At 38.2% G+C, this 17801-nt stretch overlaps 1 protein-coding gene across 1 annotated transcript in view; it reads right to left on the bottom strand.

Annotated features, from left to right (window-relative positions):
- FMN2 (formin 2) overlaps positions 1-17801 on the bottom strand; it is a 336742-nt gene that overhangs the window by 125403 nt on the left and 193538 nt on the right. Inside the window, exon 8 of the mRNA XM_036829555.1 lies at positions 8848-8909. Within this exon, the coding sequence (XP_036685450.1) occupies positions 8848-8909 (62 nt within the window). The remainder of the gene's footprint in view (positions 1-8847; positions 8910-17801) is intronic.

Below are 17801 nucleotides of genomic sequence, written 5' to 3'. Positions count from 1 at the left end.
TCTAAAAGAGAACCACTTCAGACTTACGGACACATACAGACTGAAAGTGAGGGGCTGGAAAAAGATATTCCATGCAAATGGAAATCAAAAGAGAGCTGGAATAGCAATTCTCATATCAGAAAAAATAGAATTTAAAATAAAGACTATTACAAGAGACAAAGAAGGACACTACATAATGATCAAGGGAGCAATATTTATAAATTTTATAAATATATACAATTTATAACAATTGTAAATGTTTATGCACCCAACATAGGAGCACCTCAATACATAAGGCAAATACTAACAGCCATAAAAGGAGAAATCAGCACTAACACAATCATAGTAGGTGACTTTGGCACCTCAATTTCACCAATGGACAGATCATCCAAAATGAAAATAAATAAGGAAACACAAGCTGTAAATGATACATTAAACAAGATGGACTTAATTGATATTTATAGGACATTCCATCCAAAAACAACAGAATACACTTTCTTCTCAAGTCCTCATGGAACATTCTTCAGGATAGATCATATCTTGGGTCACAAATCAAGCCTTGGTAAATTTAAGAAAACTGAAATCATATCAAGTATCTTTTCAGACCACAACGCTATTAGACTAGATATCAATTACAGGAAAATATCTGTAAAAAATACAAACACATGGAGGCTAAACAATACACAACTAAATAACCAAGAGATCACTGAAGAAATCAAAGAGGAAATCAAAAAATACCTAGAAAAAAATGACAATGAAAACACGACGACCCAAAACCTATGGGATGCAGCAAAAGCAGTTCTAAGAGGGAAGTTTAGAGCTATACAAGCCTACCTAAAGAAACAAGAAACATCTCAAATAAACAACCTAACCTTACACCTAAAGCAATTAGAGAAAGAAGAACAAAAAATCCCCAAAGTTAGCAGAATGAAAGAAATCATAAAGATCAAAGAAGAAATAAAAGAAAAAGAAATTAAGGAAACAATAGCAAAGATCAATAAAACTAAAAGCTGGTTCTTTGAGAAGATAAACAAAATTGACAAACCATTAGCCAGACTCACCAAGAAAAGAGGGAGAAGACTCAAATCAATAGAACTAGAAATGAAAAAGGAGAAGTAACAATGGACACTGCAGAAATACAAAGGATCATGAGAGATTCCTACAAGCAACTATATGCCAACAAAGTGGACAATCTGGAAGAAATGGAGAAATTCTTTGAAAAGCACAACCTTCTGAGACGGAAGCAGGAAGAAACAGAAAATATAAACAGACCAAGCACAAGCACTGAAATTGAGACTGTGATTAAAAATCTTCCAACAAAAATAAGTCCAGGACCAGACGGCTTCACAGGTGAATTCTACCAAACATTTAGAGAAGAGCTAACACCTATCCTTCCCAAACTCTTCCAAAATACAGCAGAGAGAGGAACACTCCCAAACTCATTCTACTAAGTCACCATCAAAGAAAACTACAGGCCAATATCACTGATGAACATAGATGCAAAAATCCTCAAAATACTAGCTAACAGAATCCAACAACACATTAAAAGGATCATACACCATGATCAAGTGGGGTTTATTCCACGAATGCAAGGATTCTTCAATATACACAAATCAATCAATGTGATAAACCATATTAACAAATCGAAGGAGAAAAACCATATGATCATCTCAATAGATGCAGAAAAAAGCTTTTGACAAAATTCAACACCCATTTATGATAAAAACCCTCCAAAAAGTAGGCATAGAGGGAGCTTACCTCAACATAATAAAGGCCATATATGACAAACCCACAGCCAACATCATTCTCAATGGTGAGAAACTGAAACCATTTCCACTAAGATCAGGAACAAGACAAGGTTGCCCACTCTCACCACTATTATTCAACACAGTTTTGGAAGTTTTAGCCTCAGCAATCAGAGAAGAAAAAGAAATAAGAGGAATCCAAATCAGAAAAGAAGAAGTAAAGCTGTCACTCTTTACAGATGACATGATACTATACAGAGAGAATCCTAAAGATGCTACCAGAAAACTACTAGAGCTAATCAACGAATTTGGTAAAGTAGCAGGATACAAAATTAATGCACAGAAATCTCTTCCATTCGTATACACTAATGATGAAAAATCTGAAAGAGAAATTAAGGAAACACTCCCATTTACCATTGCAACAAAAAGAATAAAATACCTAGGAATATACCTACCTAAGGAGACAAAAGACCTGTATGCAGAAAGCTATAAGACATTGATGAAAGAAATTAAAGATGATAAAAATAGATGGAGAGATATACCATGTTCTTTGACTGGAAGAAACAACATTGTGAAAATGACTATACTACCCAAAGCAATCATCTACAGATTCAGTGCAATCCCTATCAAACTACCACTGGCATTTTTCACAGAACCAGAACAAAAAATTTCACAATTTGTATAGAATCACAAAAGACCCCAATTAGCCAATGCAATCTTGAGAAAGAAAAACGGAGCTGGAGGAATCAGGCTCCCTGACTTCAGACTATACTACAAAACTACAGTAATCAAGACAGTATGGTAAAGGCACAAAAACAGAAATATACATCAATAGAACAGGATAGAAGGCCCAGAGAGAAACCCACGCACATATGGTCACCTTATTTTTGATAAAGGAGGCAAGAATATACAATGGAGAAAAGACAGCCTCTTCAATATATGGTGCTGGGAAAACTGGACAGCTACATGTAACAGAATGAAATTAGAACACTCCCTAACACCATACACAGATATAAACTCAAAATGGATTAATGACCTAAATGTAAGGCCAGACACTATAAAACTCTTAGAGGAAAACATAGGCAGAACACTCCATGACATAAATCACAGCACGATCCTTTTTGACCCACCTCCTAGAGAAATGGAAATAAAAACAAAAATAAACAAATGGGACCTAATGAAACTTAAAAGCTTTTGCACAGCAAAGGAGACCATAAAGAAGACGCAAAGACAACCCTCAGAATGGGAGAAGATATTTACAAACGAAGCAACTGACAAAATATTAACCTCTAAAATTTACAAGCAGCTCATGCAGCTCAATATCAAAATAACAAACAACCCAATCCAAAAATGGGCAGAAGACCTAAATAGACATTTCTCCAAAGAAGATATACAGATGGCCAGCAAACACATGAAAGGATGCTCAGCATCACTAATCATTAGGGAAATGCAAATCAAAACTACAGTGAGGTATCACCTCACACCTGTCAGAATGGCCATCAAAAATCTACAAACAATAAATGCTGGAGAGGATGTGGAGAAAAGGGAACCCTCCTGCACTGCTGGTGGGAATGTAAATTGATACAGCCACTATGAAGAACAGTATGGAGGTTCCTTAAAAAATCTTAAAATAGAACTACCATATGACACAGCAATCCCACTACTGGGCATATACCCTGAGAAAATCATAGTTCTAAAAGAGTCATGTACCACAATGTTCATTGCAGCTCTATTTACAATAGCCAGGACATGGAAGCAACCTAAGTGTCCATTGACAGATGAATGGATAAAGAAGATGTGGCAAATATATACAATGGAATATTAATCAGCCACAAAAAGAAATTAAATTGAGTTTTTTGTAGTGAGGTGGATGGACCTAGAGTCTGTCATACAGAGTGAGGTAAATCAGAAAGAGAAAAACAAATACCGTATGCTAACACATATATATGGAATGTAAAAAAAAAAAAAAAAAAAAAAAGAATGGTTCTGAAGAACCTAAAGGCAGGACAGGAATAAAGATGCAGACCTAGAGAATGCACTTGAGGATACGGGTAGGGGGAAGGGTATGTTGGGACGAAGTGAGAGAGTGGCATGGACTTATAAATACTACCAAATATAAAATAGATAGCTAGTGGGAAGCAGCCGCAAAGCACAGGGAGATCAGCTTAGTTCTTTGTGACCTCCTAGAGGGGTGGGATAGGGAGGGTGGGAGGGAGAAGCAAGAGGGAGGAGTTATAAATATATGTATAGCTGATTCACTTTGTTATAAAGCAGAAACTAACACACCATTGTAAAGCAATTATTCTTCAATAAAGATGTTAAAAAAAATTTGGGGGGGATTTGCAATATATGTAGAATCAAGCAGTATGACAATAAAAGTCAAAGGTGAAAGAAATACGTAGTGCTAAAGTATTCTTAGGTTCTATCATTCCTGTAGAAATAGGAATGTGAAATATTCTGGTATTATTAAGGAAGTGGTTAAGAATTATTTGTGTAAGACTGTGATAAATCAGGAATGATTTTAATCTCTAAGGGAACAATCTTTAATAGTTAAATGGATAAGACACAAGCTAATATATGGTAATGTTTTAAATAGGAAACAAAAATTATTAAACCCAAATAAAACATATAAGGGAAGTAATGTTATACTATAGAAACAAACATTTGCATAAAACGAAAGATGATATAGCTATACTACTCAGACACTTTAAGGCTATAAACATTAGAGATGAAGACAAAATGCATCATCATGATTAAGCTTTCAATCCAACAGGAAGATATGAATCCATCATGACTGAGCTGTCAATCCAACAGGAAGATATGAATCCTAAATCTCTATTTGTCTAATAGTCAAACTTCACAAAATGTAGAGCCAAATTTGACTAAATGTAGACTTGAAGAATCCGTATTTGTAATGTGAGACTTTAACAAACCTTCCCCAACTGCTCATAAAAAATATCAGTAACGACAGAGACTTTAAATACATGATTAGCAAACTTGATGAAATTGATATATATACATGGAATAATGTACTCTATTTAAAGGTGTATGTGAGGCCACTCTCACTTTCTGAGACAGACCACATTCTGTCTTTGGAATGTGTATCTCTCTAAATAAACCTGCTTTAACCTTAAAAAAAAAAAAAAAAAGAAAGCAACATTACTTTTAACAGTGATCTTTCTAAAAAGTACAGCATTTGAAATAGTGATAGTCACCATTTTAATCTCTTTCATTGATAAAACCACACTAAGAGCAAAAATAGTACAATTTTCAGGTCATTCTTTAATTAATTAGTAATTATTATGAATATTATATATAAGCCATAATGCTAAACATGGAATATGAAAATCCTACTGATAAGGAATTTATAGTTAAGTTGAAAGATAAGACATATGCACACATAACAATAATGTAAATCCAAAAGAGGCAAGTGCCCAAGGAAAAGAAGATATAAAGCACAATAAGACTCCAAGGATGTCCTACCTACAAAGGACATTATTGGAACAACCAGAAAAGCACTGGGATCTGAGGGTTAGAGGACAGCAGTACGTCAATGTCAATTTCATGATGGTGCTGGTTGCATTGTGGTTACGTGTGTGCTACATTGTAGGAAATACACACTAAAGTATTGAGGGACTATCAAGCATAATGTTGACAATTTATTTGCAAATGATACAGAAGAAGAATTGTTCTTCATAGTGTACCTGCAACTTTATTGTACCTCTGAGACTGTTTTAAAAGAAAAATTTCAAATTTTTAAACGATGATTGTAAATAAAGTGGTATCAATCTAAATTTGACAGAAGTTTTAAAAATGTATTCCCTGTTAATTCATGTTGCCTATAAACACATGGGTATTTACTCTGCTTCATTCGGCAAAATCTTCAGACCCTTGAGGGGAGGGTCCAGTTTTAATTTAATTTACATTGTGCACAACCTTTTTTACCTTCAGTCCTACCAGCCTTAGAGACAGTTATTTGCTGTTTGTCAATCTTAGATATTTTAAGTTCTATGCCCACATTTATTTTTATTTTTAAAAAATCGTAGTAGTGTTGAATGGCCTAGAAACTTCTTTTTAAATCCATCTGATGGTGACAAAAAGTTGATGTTCTCCTTATGAATCATTAGAAACCTTATTTAAAAATGAGGAAATTGAAGCTGAGGAAGCATCAATAAGTCACTGGAGGTGTCCATGAGCTTGTGGTGTTGGAACCTGGGCCATGTTCCTCTGACTTTTCACCCGAGTTCCCTCCATCACATGGTGTGTCTTTGCTCCTCCTGGAAGGTCCTGTCCAGTTCTCCCTGAGAGTCAGGAAATTCTGTGCCTCAGAGCACAGTCATCAGGAGGGGACCAGGGTCACCCCCAGCACTGAGCTGACAACCTCTTTGGGTCAGTTCCCTCTTTTCTAACAACAGTACTTCTTCCTCCTAAGTCGGGGGTAAGGCACTTGGAGGATTAAATATAAGGCACTTAGATCAGTGCTTGGTGTATAATAAACATTAAATTATTACTAATCTAAAAATCAGATACCCTGATTTTTAAATGATCTTTTAGGAACTTAAACAACTGGAATGAAGGGATTTGAACAAATGCATTTTTCACTACTAGGGAATATGTATCTCAATTTTCTCTTAATTTAGGGGGAGGTCCTTGGTTTGCTAGAAGCACATTCATCACCTAACTGGAGAAGCCTTCATCCACCGCTGTTGTCTGTCAGTCAGAAAGTAACAGATATGTCTCAGTCTTCATCTCTAGAAAACTGAAGACCCTTACATGCCAATAGGTCCCTCGGAGTCTATCCTTAATGACCCAGAATTCTAAAAATATGTAAACATTTTAAACTCTCATTTACCCTTTCCAAAGTTTCAACCATTCCGCTTCTCACCACTTTTTGTGTAGAGCAGGTTACAGTAAGCTACCACACCCTCCTAAAAAGAATCACTCATTACTTTGCACGTGCAGTCCTGTTACCACAAAGAAGTAAAAATAGAACAAACATGTTCAATATGGAACCTTTCTCACGATCCTATCAATCAGTCTGAAGAGGCAAAAAGTATTTGAAAACCATATAACAGAAAGTCCAAAGAGGTCTTAGAACCAAGCCTACCATCAGATTCCACTCATCAATTCATATATATATTCATTTAATGTTTACTGAATACTTCCTAAGTGCCCAATACTACCTAAATCTAAGTGCCGGGGACGTTATCGTGGACAAAAGAAATAGTTCTGCCGTCTTTGGGCCTGTATTTTAATGGATGTTACTCAGGAATTAGCATGAGTTCTGTTTGTATACAAGGCATATACAATTATCTGTTATTCGTAATGGGTGCTTTAAGATCCTCTACTGAAGATGGTGATCAAAACAATCCAGCCCATTCGTACCGAAACTAGTATCACCGTGAACCACTCCCACCAAAAAGTGATTGTTTTCCTGACACAGTGGAAGTCTGAACCATCACATTTAAAGACATCAGCAATATAAAGAAAACCACAAGTGTAACCAGTGCCATACGGTACTGGTTCTCCTTTCACGGGGTATGACAGTAAGAAATTCTGGGTAGCTATCTGGTTTGTCCAGAGTCAGAAATTTATATTTTGTGAAAGTAATTTACTTTGAAAGGCTAAAAACTTCCAAATAAAATACTCTAAATCACTGCAAAATAAACTTCCCTCATAAATATAGCTGTCCCCAATGTTCTCTTTTTTTCTGTATATGTTTCTGCACATGGATATACCAGCTTAAAATAAAACGTTCATGTGTCTTCATATAATATACAGACATGTATATTATGTATCTACATAAACGCATGTACATAGTATATGGAATGTGTGCACGAGATACACATTTACATGCACACCGACGTCACACCGTTAAGACCTGTTGAAGGCATTACTCTCCCTGGTGTTTCCTCCTTTCTTCCACCTGGTTCTTGGTTGAGAGAGGGCTGGCAGGAAACACTCGAGGGAAATGAAAGTTCTCTGTACCTCCAAATGGTCCCATTTTTTCCAGTTTCCATCATGTACTGACTACCAGGTAACAAAACACTCATGCCCTCCCTCTCCGCCTCGTGATCGAGTCACGTGTCTGCACCCACGATGGGGACCAGGCGCCAGCGCTACATCACCCGCAGACTGGGTGACACGCCAGGAGAAATCCCGGCCTCAAAGGGACACCGCATGGACGCACGCTTTAAAAGTACCAAATCCAAGAACGGACAAGCAGGTGGAACACATTCTCCTCAAGGGGATGGTCAGGGCCGGGGGTCTGACTCCTGCCCACCACACGTGTCTCCAGAGCCAGAAATTACTTGACTGGGCACAGAAAAGCCCAGGACCAACCAAGACCAGGCCCCAGAGAGCACAGAGGTTTAAATACCAGCCAGACTACAGGCAAGAACAGAAACAAAATGAAAAAAATAGGGGCACACGGAGACTTTCTCCCAGATACAATCCAGCACACTGAAAAGAGAATCTCTTTCTCACTACGTGAATCAATGTCATTTAATGCTGTGCCCCAGCTACAGCCATTTCATGCAGCCCTGCCCGGACTGCACTTCTGAGAGCACCACGCCCTGGTCATTCTCCTCACTCCCCTTCCCTGCCAACTTCTTAAGAGAAAGTGCTACTAGAAGAAAGACACGATGTCCTGCCACTCAGTGAATGAAACTCCGGCAGATAGAGAAACAGAGTCAGAATGAACTAAATCCCAGGCTCAGCACCAACACGGCCTCTGTGACCTTGGGCAGGACGTGTGGACTCTCCATGCCAAGTTTCCTCATCGATAAATGGGTAATAATAGCAGCTACTGATAGTTTCCATGTGAAGATTAAATGCATCAGTGCGTCACACTATACTCCTCTCAAATTAGCCTCCGCCTAAGTATTGATTATATTTCAAAAGAGGGAATCTGAAAGACCTCATGTACAACATGGTTTGAATCACAATTTTTAAAACTATGAGACCACACATTTATTCAATATTTTCCTAGAAATTATTTTTACAAACCCATAGTTATGTAAATTCAGTGCCCCCGTAACAAATTTCCTCAGAGGACAGGGAAGCAACGAGCCTGGACGTATATGTTGTTACATCTCACACATAAAATTTCCCTGTTACTCACATTCTCATAGAGAGCTTGAAGGGTCTCCAGGTCAACCACAGAATTGTCCAAGTTCACCACAGCTGCGCAAAAAAGACAAAAGAAAGAATATAAATTGCCATAAGCCAGCTGTGAAAAGCTCCAACCACCTCAAACAATAGTGACCGTCCACAGAGTGCAGTTCATACCCGCAGGCAGAGGATGGGGGCTCTGCCTTCACCACAGCCTCTTGTCGGGCGGCCCTACCCCCACCCCCAGGCCGAGCTGGCATTTCAATGGGTCAGGTGTCAAGTGTCAAAGCTTTCACACACTCCACAAATACAAAATCCCAGGAAGAGGGCCCAACGGTCACAGAGAAACTGTGAGTCTGTCTCTTTCATGACTCACCTGAATGAATTTTAAAAATCTGCTTAATACCAGAAAAATAGGCAAATCACTCATGTTACTGCCACATCCTGGTTTTACGCCAATAAATGCACATATCTGCCAATTTATGTAAAGACGTTTGACAAAAGTTAAATCTAATCACTAAACTGGTAGACTAATATGGAAACAGCAGGTGCATTTCCTGTTGCAACTTTTTAAATTGTTATAATCGAAGGATAATTCTTTGATTATGGTATTGAGATTGGCACAGATGCATCCTTAAAAATCCATCTTTAATATACAAACTGCCCTGCTTATACAAGGAAGAAGTGGAATGGATAATCAAAAACTGGAAATATGTTCTTAAATGCATTTTTTGGCCTGGGAAATGTATTGAATTTTGGAATTGGTGTGTTTTATTACTTAATTTAGGTGTAGGTTAACCAAAAGCATTTTGCATTAGTTGTGCAAAAATTAGCTGGAAATGAGGTGAATTTGCTCTGATCAAATGTGTGCCAAGTAGTCACTGGAGCTGTTGTGGGATTAAAGATTCCTGGGAGAAAAGTCACAGAGTGGATAATCAAAAAGTGGTTAGACTTACTTTGATAATTGTGGCATTTCACAATGCTTTTTTTCCCAAAGCTTAAAGTACATGACACATTTTCTAGTTGACTCTGGCAAAATCCCAAGAAAGAATTAAGAAAGCCAAATTCGATACTGAAACACAGGATGGATAAGAAATCTCACCAAGATAATTTAGCATTTCTGTCTGGAGCTGGGAAGTGAGTCCAGACTCACCAAAAAATATCATATCAACTAGAATATAATACTTCTAGCCTAATAATATTCCACTATCTCAATCTCCAAAAAAATTAGGTCTCAAGTTTAAATCTAAGAATTAAGATTTGCAATCAAATACTTTTTACTCTTTAGACCATATAAGGCAAACATACCACAAACTGTTTAATGTTTCAAAGTAGTAAACCATAGCCCAACTATAACTAAATTTCAAAAGCTAATTAAAAGGGATTAACAAATGATTTTCACTAGAGGTAATATGGCTAAAAATAATGTAACAAAATACATAAAACTAAAATAAAGATAGCATCTTCACACATGGAATTATCATTTTTAGATTACAAATCTTTATATTCGTGCAGAGTCTAGCCCTTAAGGAGACTCTTAGAGTGAATCCAAAGTTCTCTAACTTTGGAATTCATTAGCTAATAATCCAGTATTTCTATATTCCTTGGGAAATACACTGAGAGATCGACGGGAAACTATGGAGGAAATGCTAGTCGTCCACTTAACACAAGGTTTCATTTTCAGAACAAGGAAAAGAAACACAATAAAATCATTCATGCTCAAGTCAAAACTCATAAAAGATATGATTAACCTCTGACTTTACTATTTTAAAACATAGTATTATTTCCCCAAGTTTTCCCTACATGAAATGTTACTTGTAAATATACTGAGGTTTCTCATATTTTATCTCATGCAATGTTACGTGCCAAAGAATATTTTTATAAATATCACATGGTCCTAAGCAATTCCTCAAAAAGTCCTAATCCATGAAATGTCATTTTTTAACCATCCACAGGAAATCTCAATGGAAAGCAACACTGCTACTACTTTACCACATAATTTTGCCTTAATTGGCTTCACACATGAGAAATGAAAGACAGGGACTAGATGAGGAGAAATATCATTCATTCATGTTTGTTTATAACTTAGTCCTTCCCCTCCTTCTCCTCCCCTCCACCAGCTTAAAAGTTTGGCTCATTTTAGGCTAATATAGAGAGTGATGTCAGCCATTTGTTTAATGTAGTGATGAGATATTTAAAATATGAATCAATTCTTGACAACTAGTCACTTGACCATATGGCAAAAGTGTTAAATATATCTGTACTGGTTAAAAATTGCTTTCAGCTGTAAAAAGGATGTCTGAGTAAATAATGACAAACAAAATTGAGATAGGTTGGTACTGATTCCGTGACTACAAACAGGTTAGAGCCAACATTTTTTTAATGGTCTTTTCCTCAAGTGGAAAAATGGCAGCCATGGCTCCACGGATCACTCTCACATTCCAGGTAAAATGAAGAAGGAAGAAAGGAAGCAACAAGAAGGCATGTGTAATGCCTATTCACAGCAGATGTCTCCTTATGTCTCTCTGGCTAGAGTAGTTTCCCATGATCACCTAGAATTGAGGAGAAGCTGAAAAGTGTAGATAATGTGGACAAACTGCTATCTCTAAGAAAACAGTGTTTTAAAGCTCCAGCCTAAGTAATCTCTGAAACACTCCCTAACTTCCATAGCTCATCCTGACCTTCCCAGCCTCTTGATTCTACCCTTTAATACAAGTCGCCTGATACATTTCAGATATTCCCTCTTTTGTATGTGAGTATGTGCTCTGTCCCTCCAAGGAGATTTTGAAGAGTGTGATAGCAAGGATGTGTCTTAGGTATTATCAGCTTACGCCAGAGTGTTCCACATATAGTAGAAAACTGAAAAGATTACAGTGCAAAAACCAAAAGTCATTACTGAACCTTCGGAGAGAAGACATAACAGTCAAGCTTAAGAAAGAGTCACTAGGGCTTCCCTGGTGGCACAGCGGTTGAGAATCTGCCTGCCAATGCAGGGGACACGGGTTCGAGCTCTGGTCTGGGAAGATCCCACATGCCGCGGAGCAGCTGGGCCCGTGAGCCACAATTACTGAGCCTGCGCGTCTGGAGCCTGTGCTCCGCAACAAGAGAGGCCGCGATAATGAGAGGCCCGCGCACCGCGATGAAGAGTGGTCCCCACTTGCCGCAACTAGAGAAAGCCCTCGCACAGAAACGAAGACTCAACACAGTCATAAATAAATAAATAAATAAACAAAAGAACGTGAATTTCTTATAAAAAAAAAAAAAAAAAAAGAAAGAAAGAGTCACTAGAAGCCACGTATTTGCATTATCGGTTCCATAAATCCACAGAGGCAGCAACACCCAAGACAGCAAAAGGCAAATACCAGCACGGGTATCAGTGCCGCTCACACAGTACCACGAGCGTAACGGCCCATGCGATGATGAGGGAATCTGGCACTGAGTCCTACAGGGTAAGAGAAAGCTGCTTCTTGGGGGGAGAGGTCTCCTCTTCCGCTTCCCATCTGCAATCTTTGGGGGATGAAAATGGTCAGTGTTTACTCATTCAGGAGTTTCTAGCACTGTCTTTAACTGTCCTGCCAGGGGATATAAAAAGAAAAGAGAAAGAAAAAACACCAGTGTGGTAGAAAGGCCTAGAACTGTTATCTCTAAATTTTTACTTGAAACTCAGTAAAGCACAGAAACGTCGGCTGCGGGCATGCCGCTGTACCACATGATGGCAGTGGAGCCAAGGGTCACACGCAGCGTCCCTTTATACGGAAAGACGATGGGCTGACACCTGCCTGAGAATCTGGTCACCCAGGAGTTACTCTAAAAACTGTCCAAATGTATGACTTAACAAAACTTTCCTAAAGATGCAGTCAAGCAACTTTTAAAGTTTTGTTAGCTTTGCTTGGCTTAACTGAACAAATCCAACAATTTATTAAAACTAACATTTCTCAGAGAGAGGAAGGCATCTGGGACCATCTTCATCTGAATACTTCACACTTGAAAATGAAACCAAGCAGGACCCTGCAGGGCCCTCCCCGGTACAAAAGCCTTTCCGTGTCCCCCATTTCTTGTTTGTAGGAGAAAGGCTTCAGCCTCCGAGACCTTCCCTGAGTTACTAATGAAAGTGAGAGAACAAAGGAAAGACAGTCGGGAAACAGGAGTGCAGCGACGGGGCAGGGTCCCAGTTCCTCCTCAAGGGATGTACTTAACAATCTGACACACACGGATCTCTGAGCTCTTCTACAGGGACTGGGGCCCCACCCGGTGGAGGATGGTGATTTCAGGCTGAGTACAAGCACAGGGACCCCAGACTGGTTGGAACCACAAGGCTGATGATGGAGATTCCTGGAGCCCCACCCGGTTATCTCCCCACCAGACAATCAGAGGAGGATCACACACCCAGCAGCCCTCCCCCCAGATTTTGCCTATAGAAACTCTTCCCCCCAAAACATCAGAGATTTTTGAGCACAAACCACACATTCTCCTTGCTTGACCCTGTACCGAAACTTTCTCTGCTCAAACTCCAATATTTCGGTTTGTTTGGTTTGTTTGGCACATGGACTTGAGTCCGACAACAGTAAGATGACAGGAAACACTACATTTGCGTTCCTTACACATCCCAGCACCAAACACGCTTGAGCTCCTGGTCACAGGTGCACAGGCACACCCTTCAGCGGGAAACTAGTCAGAAGACACATTGGGTTAGGGTTTGGGAAACACACAAGCTCTTGAAAAATACTTGAAGCAATTCTGGATTACCTAAACAATACAAAACATTTGTATTCATCTATGAAGAAAACAGAGTATCTTCTTGAAAACTTTTTCATCCATTCATTGAACAAATATTCTTAGAGTCCTAAGTCTGGACCAGACACTCCTCTGACTCCTCATGTCAGCCCTGACAGACATGCTTCTTGTCCTTGAAGAGTTTACACTTTATTACCAAGCAATTAAAATGCTGTACACCCTGGAAAGGAAGAAAATTGTAGTTTTATAACATCCTGTAATTTAGGAATCGTATTCATTTATACAATCCTCTCTTTTCAGGCAGCTTAACCAGGTGGCAGACAATAAAATGCCAGAATTCTATAGATTTTGTACTTAGGCTACGTAAAGAAAGGCTTTCCTATTGGAAAAAATTAATCTGACACCCAATCCACCACTGGTGCATCTCAAGCACACCTGCTTCTACAAGGTTAACAACCTAAGTGACTAAGTCAGTAGGCCTCACTGACAAGAGCTGCATAAGTTAAACTGTCAGCAAGTGTTTTTGCCTAAGTCAGTATGGCACCTGCTTTTATGGGCAGGGGAAGAAGATGAATATCAAGACTATGCTTCTGGAATAAAATCTTTAAATGCAAACATGACTGCCACTCTAGACCTTCTGATCTAGCGATACTGTATTTCACTTCTGTTTTTGGAGAGATGTGTTGACTGGACCACACTGGTATGACTCAGGGCTTCTCTCAACTATTTAGATAAGATATACTTGGGGACTTCCCTGGCGGTCCAGTGGTTAAGACTCTGAACTTCTACTGCAGAGAACGTGGGTTTGATCCCTGGTTGGGGAACTAAGATCCCACACGCCACATGGTGTGGCCAAAAAAAAAAAAGAAAAAAGTAGACTTACTTAAAAAAAGATTTACTTGACTTTAGCAGGTGACAAAATCTAGGGTGTGGGATAAATGAGGAAGAAGAAAAGACTGGCACATCCCAGACAGTGTTTATGTTAAGCATAGCGTATAAATGGCCAAATAGTTTCAAACAATGCATGGCACTTTGTGTAAAACAGCCACTGTCTGTTGAATGTTTTCCATAAACCAGCACTGCAAAACGTCCTTTATTGCCCATGGTCCTTTATTGCCCCAAATGGACTTCACCTTCCAGCTTAGGTAAACATTTATACTCATAAAATAGAGCTTAGTGAGTCTCCCTTGATTAGGACCCTAACTCTGGGATCACATTTGCCACTGTTTTCTAACACACGCTCTAAAAGAGCAACAGTGCAAAATTTTACTTTGAATGTAAGCATACATATTGCTCCATAAGTAGAGAACATACCAGAAATTTTAAATTCCTTATGCCAAAATAACTTTCACACAGATAATCATACTTTTTTCAGTGTAATTTACACAAATACATCTGACTTTGAAAGAAACCCAGAACAGAAAGATTGAATTTACAAACACAGTGATTATAATTATGATTTTAGAGAAAAAATTTCCTTTTAAAAATAATTCACCTAAACATACAGTTAAATACCTTCCTTACTATATTATACATGAGCAACTATGTATTGGCACACAGGTTAAGGTAGGGGAAGTTTAGTCACTGAAAATTAAAAATGTATCAAAAAATAAATATATGTATATTTATAACTAAATAATTCAAAAAGGCTAAAAAATGAAGAGAAGTGAAATGCCCAGCACATGCAAATCAAAAATGCAAGGGTTATGATCTTGATGTTTGACAACTTAAGATTCAGGCCGGGAACATTATGTGAACAACAAAACAATGAAAAAAGATATTTTTAATGCTAACAGCTACAATTCCCAATGAAATGATAATAGATATGAATTATGTCCCCCAAAACACAGGTGCAGCCTTCATAAGAAAGAAACTACAAAATATTGACAAGGAGAGACAGATAGACAGACACACTAACAATGGGTAACTTTAATAAACCACTCTGGTCAAAATGGATCAAGAAGAGAAATACAACTAAGGATTTAGATTATATAAACAGAAAAGAGTTTTATCGTATAGTTACATACTGAACTTTGTATTCTAATAAAATAGTATACACTTTCTTTTCAAGGCACATGAAATATTTATGAATATTGACTATTAAGTCGCAACAAAAACGCCAAGCAATGTCATAATACAAACTTATTTCCTAATCCCACAGAATAAACTATTAATGGATTTAAAAAACTCAGTTGTGAACTTGTAACCTATGCCTGAGAAGATTAGAGCTTACACACCAGAACTTGACATGTTACGGTCGTTCCTTTCATTGTATTACAGATGGTTTTGACTAACAACTTGGGTCTCAGGACTACTTTTCCAAAATATTTAAATGTACGAAAAATCTAAGGAACATACATGATATTTATCATGATCCACTTGGAATAATTGCGGGTTTACTTAACTCAACATGTAATTAATATGTGCAAAATGTGAGGGGCTGGTTCATGTGTGTGTTAAATCACATTTGGTCATTTGTTCAGTTAATGAAGGTTTTCTGTTTTCTCTGTCAATGTATAAATTTACGTGTAAGGGTTAGTTTGATGTTTCATTGTTCAGAGAAATGAGGGGTCAGTAAAATAACTGATAATCATGGGAGGAGTTTCCAACATTAGGATTTCTTTGATGTGATTTTAATAAATAAAAAGTTGCTTCTCAATATAACACTAAAATTTAGAAACTTTCTCCACATCCACACCTACTGCCTCACTGACCAGTGACCTCTTCCAACCATCACAAAAATTTGCTAAAGTCCTTTCCTTACCTGCTTCTGTACATAAATAATTCCATGAAAAATTCAACCATTAAAAGCAATCAGACTTTGAATTTCACAACCCACATAAAGATTCTTCTGCTTCCCACTAGCTAGCTATTTTACATTTGGTAGTGTTTATATGCATTTCTGTTTGTTTCTTCCTTTCAAGGGGACAGAGTCCATCTGAACCTGTCTATATAGGGAAATGAGTGCTGGTGGCTAAAATACTTTGTTAAACACTTAATAATTCAGTCTCAGCTGCAATCACAATCCTCACTGTTCCCTTAAGAAGCCACATGTCCCATTACCCGATGGTTCTAGGAATGCAATCCCAGGTACCTGTGAGCCCAGGGTCATAAGCCCAGGGTCATGATAAATGGCTGAAGTACCAATCCTCCTGCTCTGCTCACCCCAGCACTCTCAGACCCTCACTCACCTCAAAGGATAAAGACCAGACAGCATCTGCAGAGCGACCTCTTTGAGCTAAAATAGCACATGTCAAGACACAAACAACTTTATAGAATTCAGTTTTAAAATACAAACATGACTCCAGTTATCCAAGGGGCTTTCCCTTGCCCCCAAATAACAGTCCAAATCCCCACCCATCTCATGGATTATGCAAAAGATATATTTTCGCAAAAACAACAACAACAACAAAAAGACTAGCGTATGGAACCTCTCCATCACAAAGCTGCTGTGATTCATTATGTGCTCACAGCTGGGGCCCCGCGGCCCTGGGCCAGCAGTGCCTTCAACCAGCACCCATGATTGTAAAGAAGAGACTCGGGTTACAGGGGAGGTGCCTGAGGGAGCTGCAGAGGGGACTGCAGGCCTCACAGAACTTACATCTGGGGGCAGAGGGGCAGGAAAAACAAACACAAACAAGACTTGATAGTAATTCAGACAGTACGTGCAGTGAAGGAAAGGAAGACCCACACCCAAAGCTCATTTCTTCAGAAAAGCCCCAGGTACTGTGTTTCTCCTTCACACAAAAGTATAATTCAGAAGTCCACCAGTTGTGGAACAACGTCATAAAATATAAGCTAAGTGCAACCTAAGGGTTTTTGCTGGGCCTGTAATGAAAGGCTTATAATTCATTTTACCTTGATTTAATCATCTACATGTGACTTAAAATGATGAAGTCTTTCTTTTTATAAGAAACTCTAAGTAATGAATTTATATTTTAAATTAAAACATATTCTCAGCAACATGGATGAACCTGGAGATGATCATACTAAGTGAAGTAAATCAGAGAAAGACAAATACCATATGATATCATTTATATGTGGAATCTGAAAAAATGGTACAAATGAACTTACAAAACAGAAACAGACTCACAGACATAGAAAACAAACTTATGGTTACCAAAGGGGAAGGGGGGGAGGGATAAATTAGGAGTTTGGGATTTGCAGGTATACACCACTGTATATAAAATAGATAAACAACAAGGTCCTCCTGTACAGCACAGGGAACTA

Source organism: Balaenoptera musculus, chromosome 16 (assembly GCF_009873245.2).
Source record: "Balaenoptera musculus isolate JJ_BM4_2016_0621 chromosome 16, mBalMus1.pri.v3, whole genome shotgun sequence".
Classification (NCBI taxonomy): domain Eukaryota; kingdom Metazoa; phylum Chordata; class Mammalia; order Artiodactyla; family Balaenopteridae; genus Balaenoptera; species Balaenoptera musculus.
The sequence above is the reverse complement of the archived record's forward strand: the minus strand, read 5'-3'. Positions and strand labels throughout refer to the sequence as shown.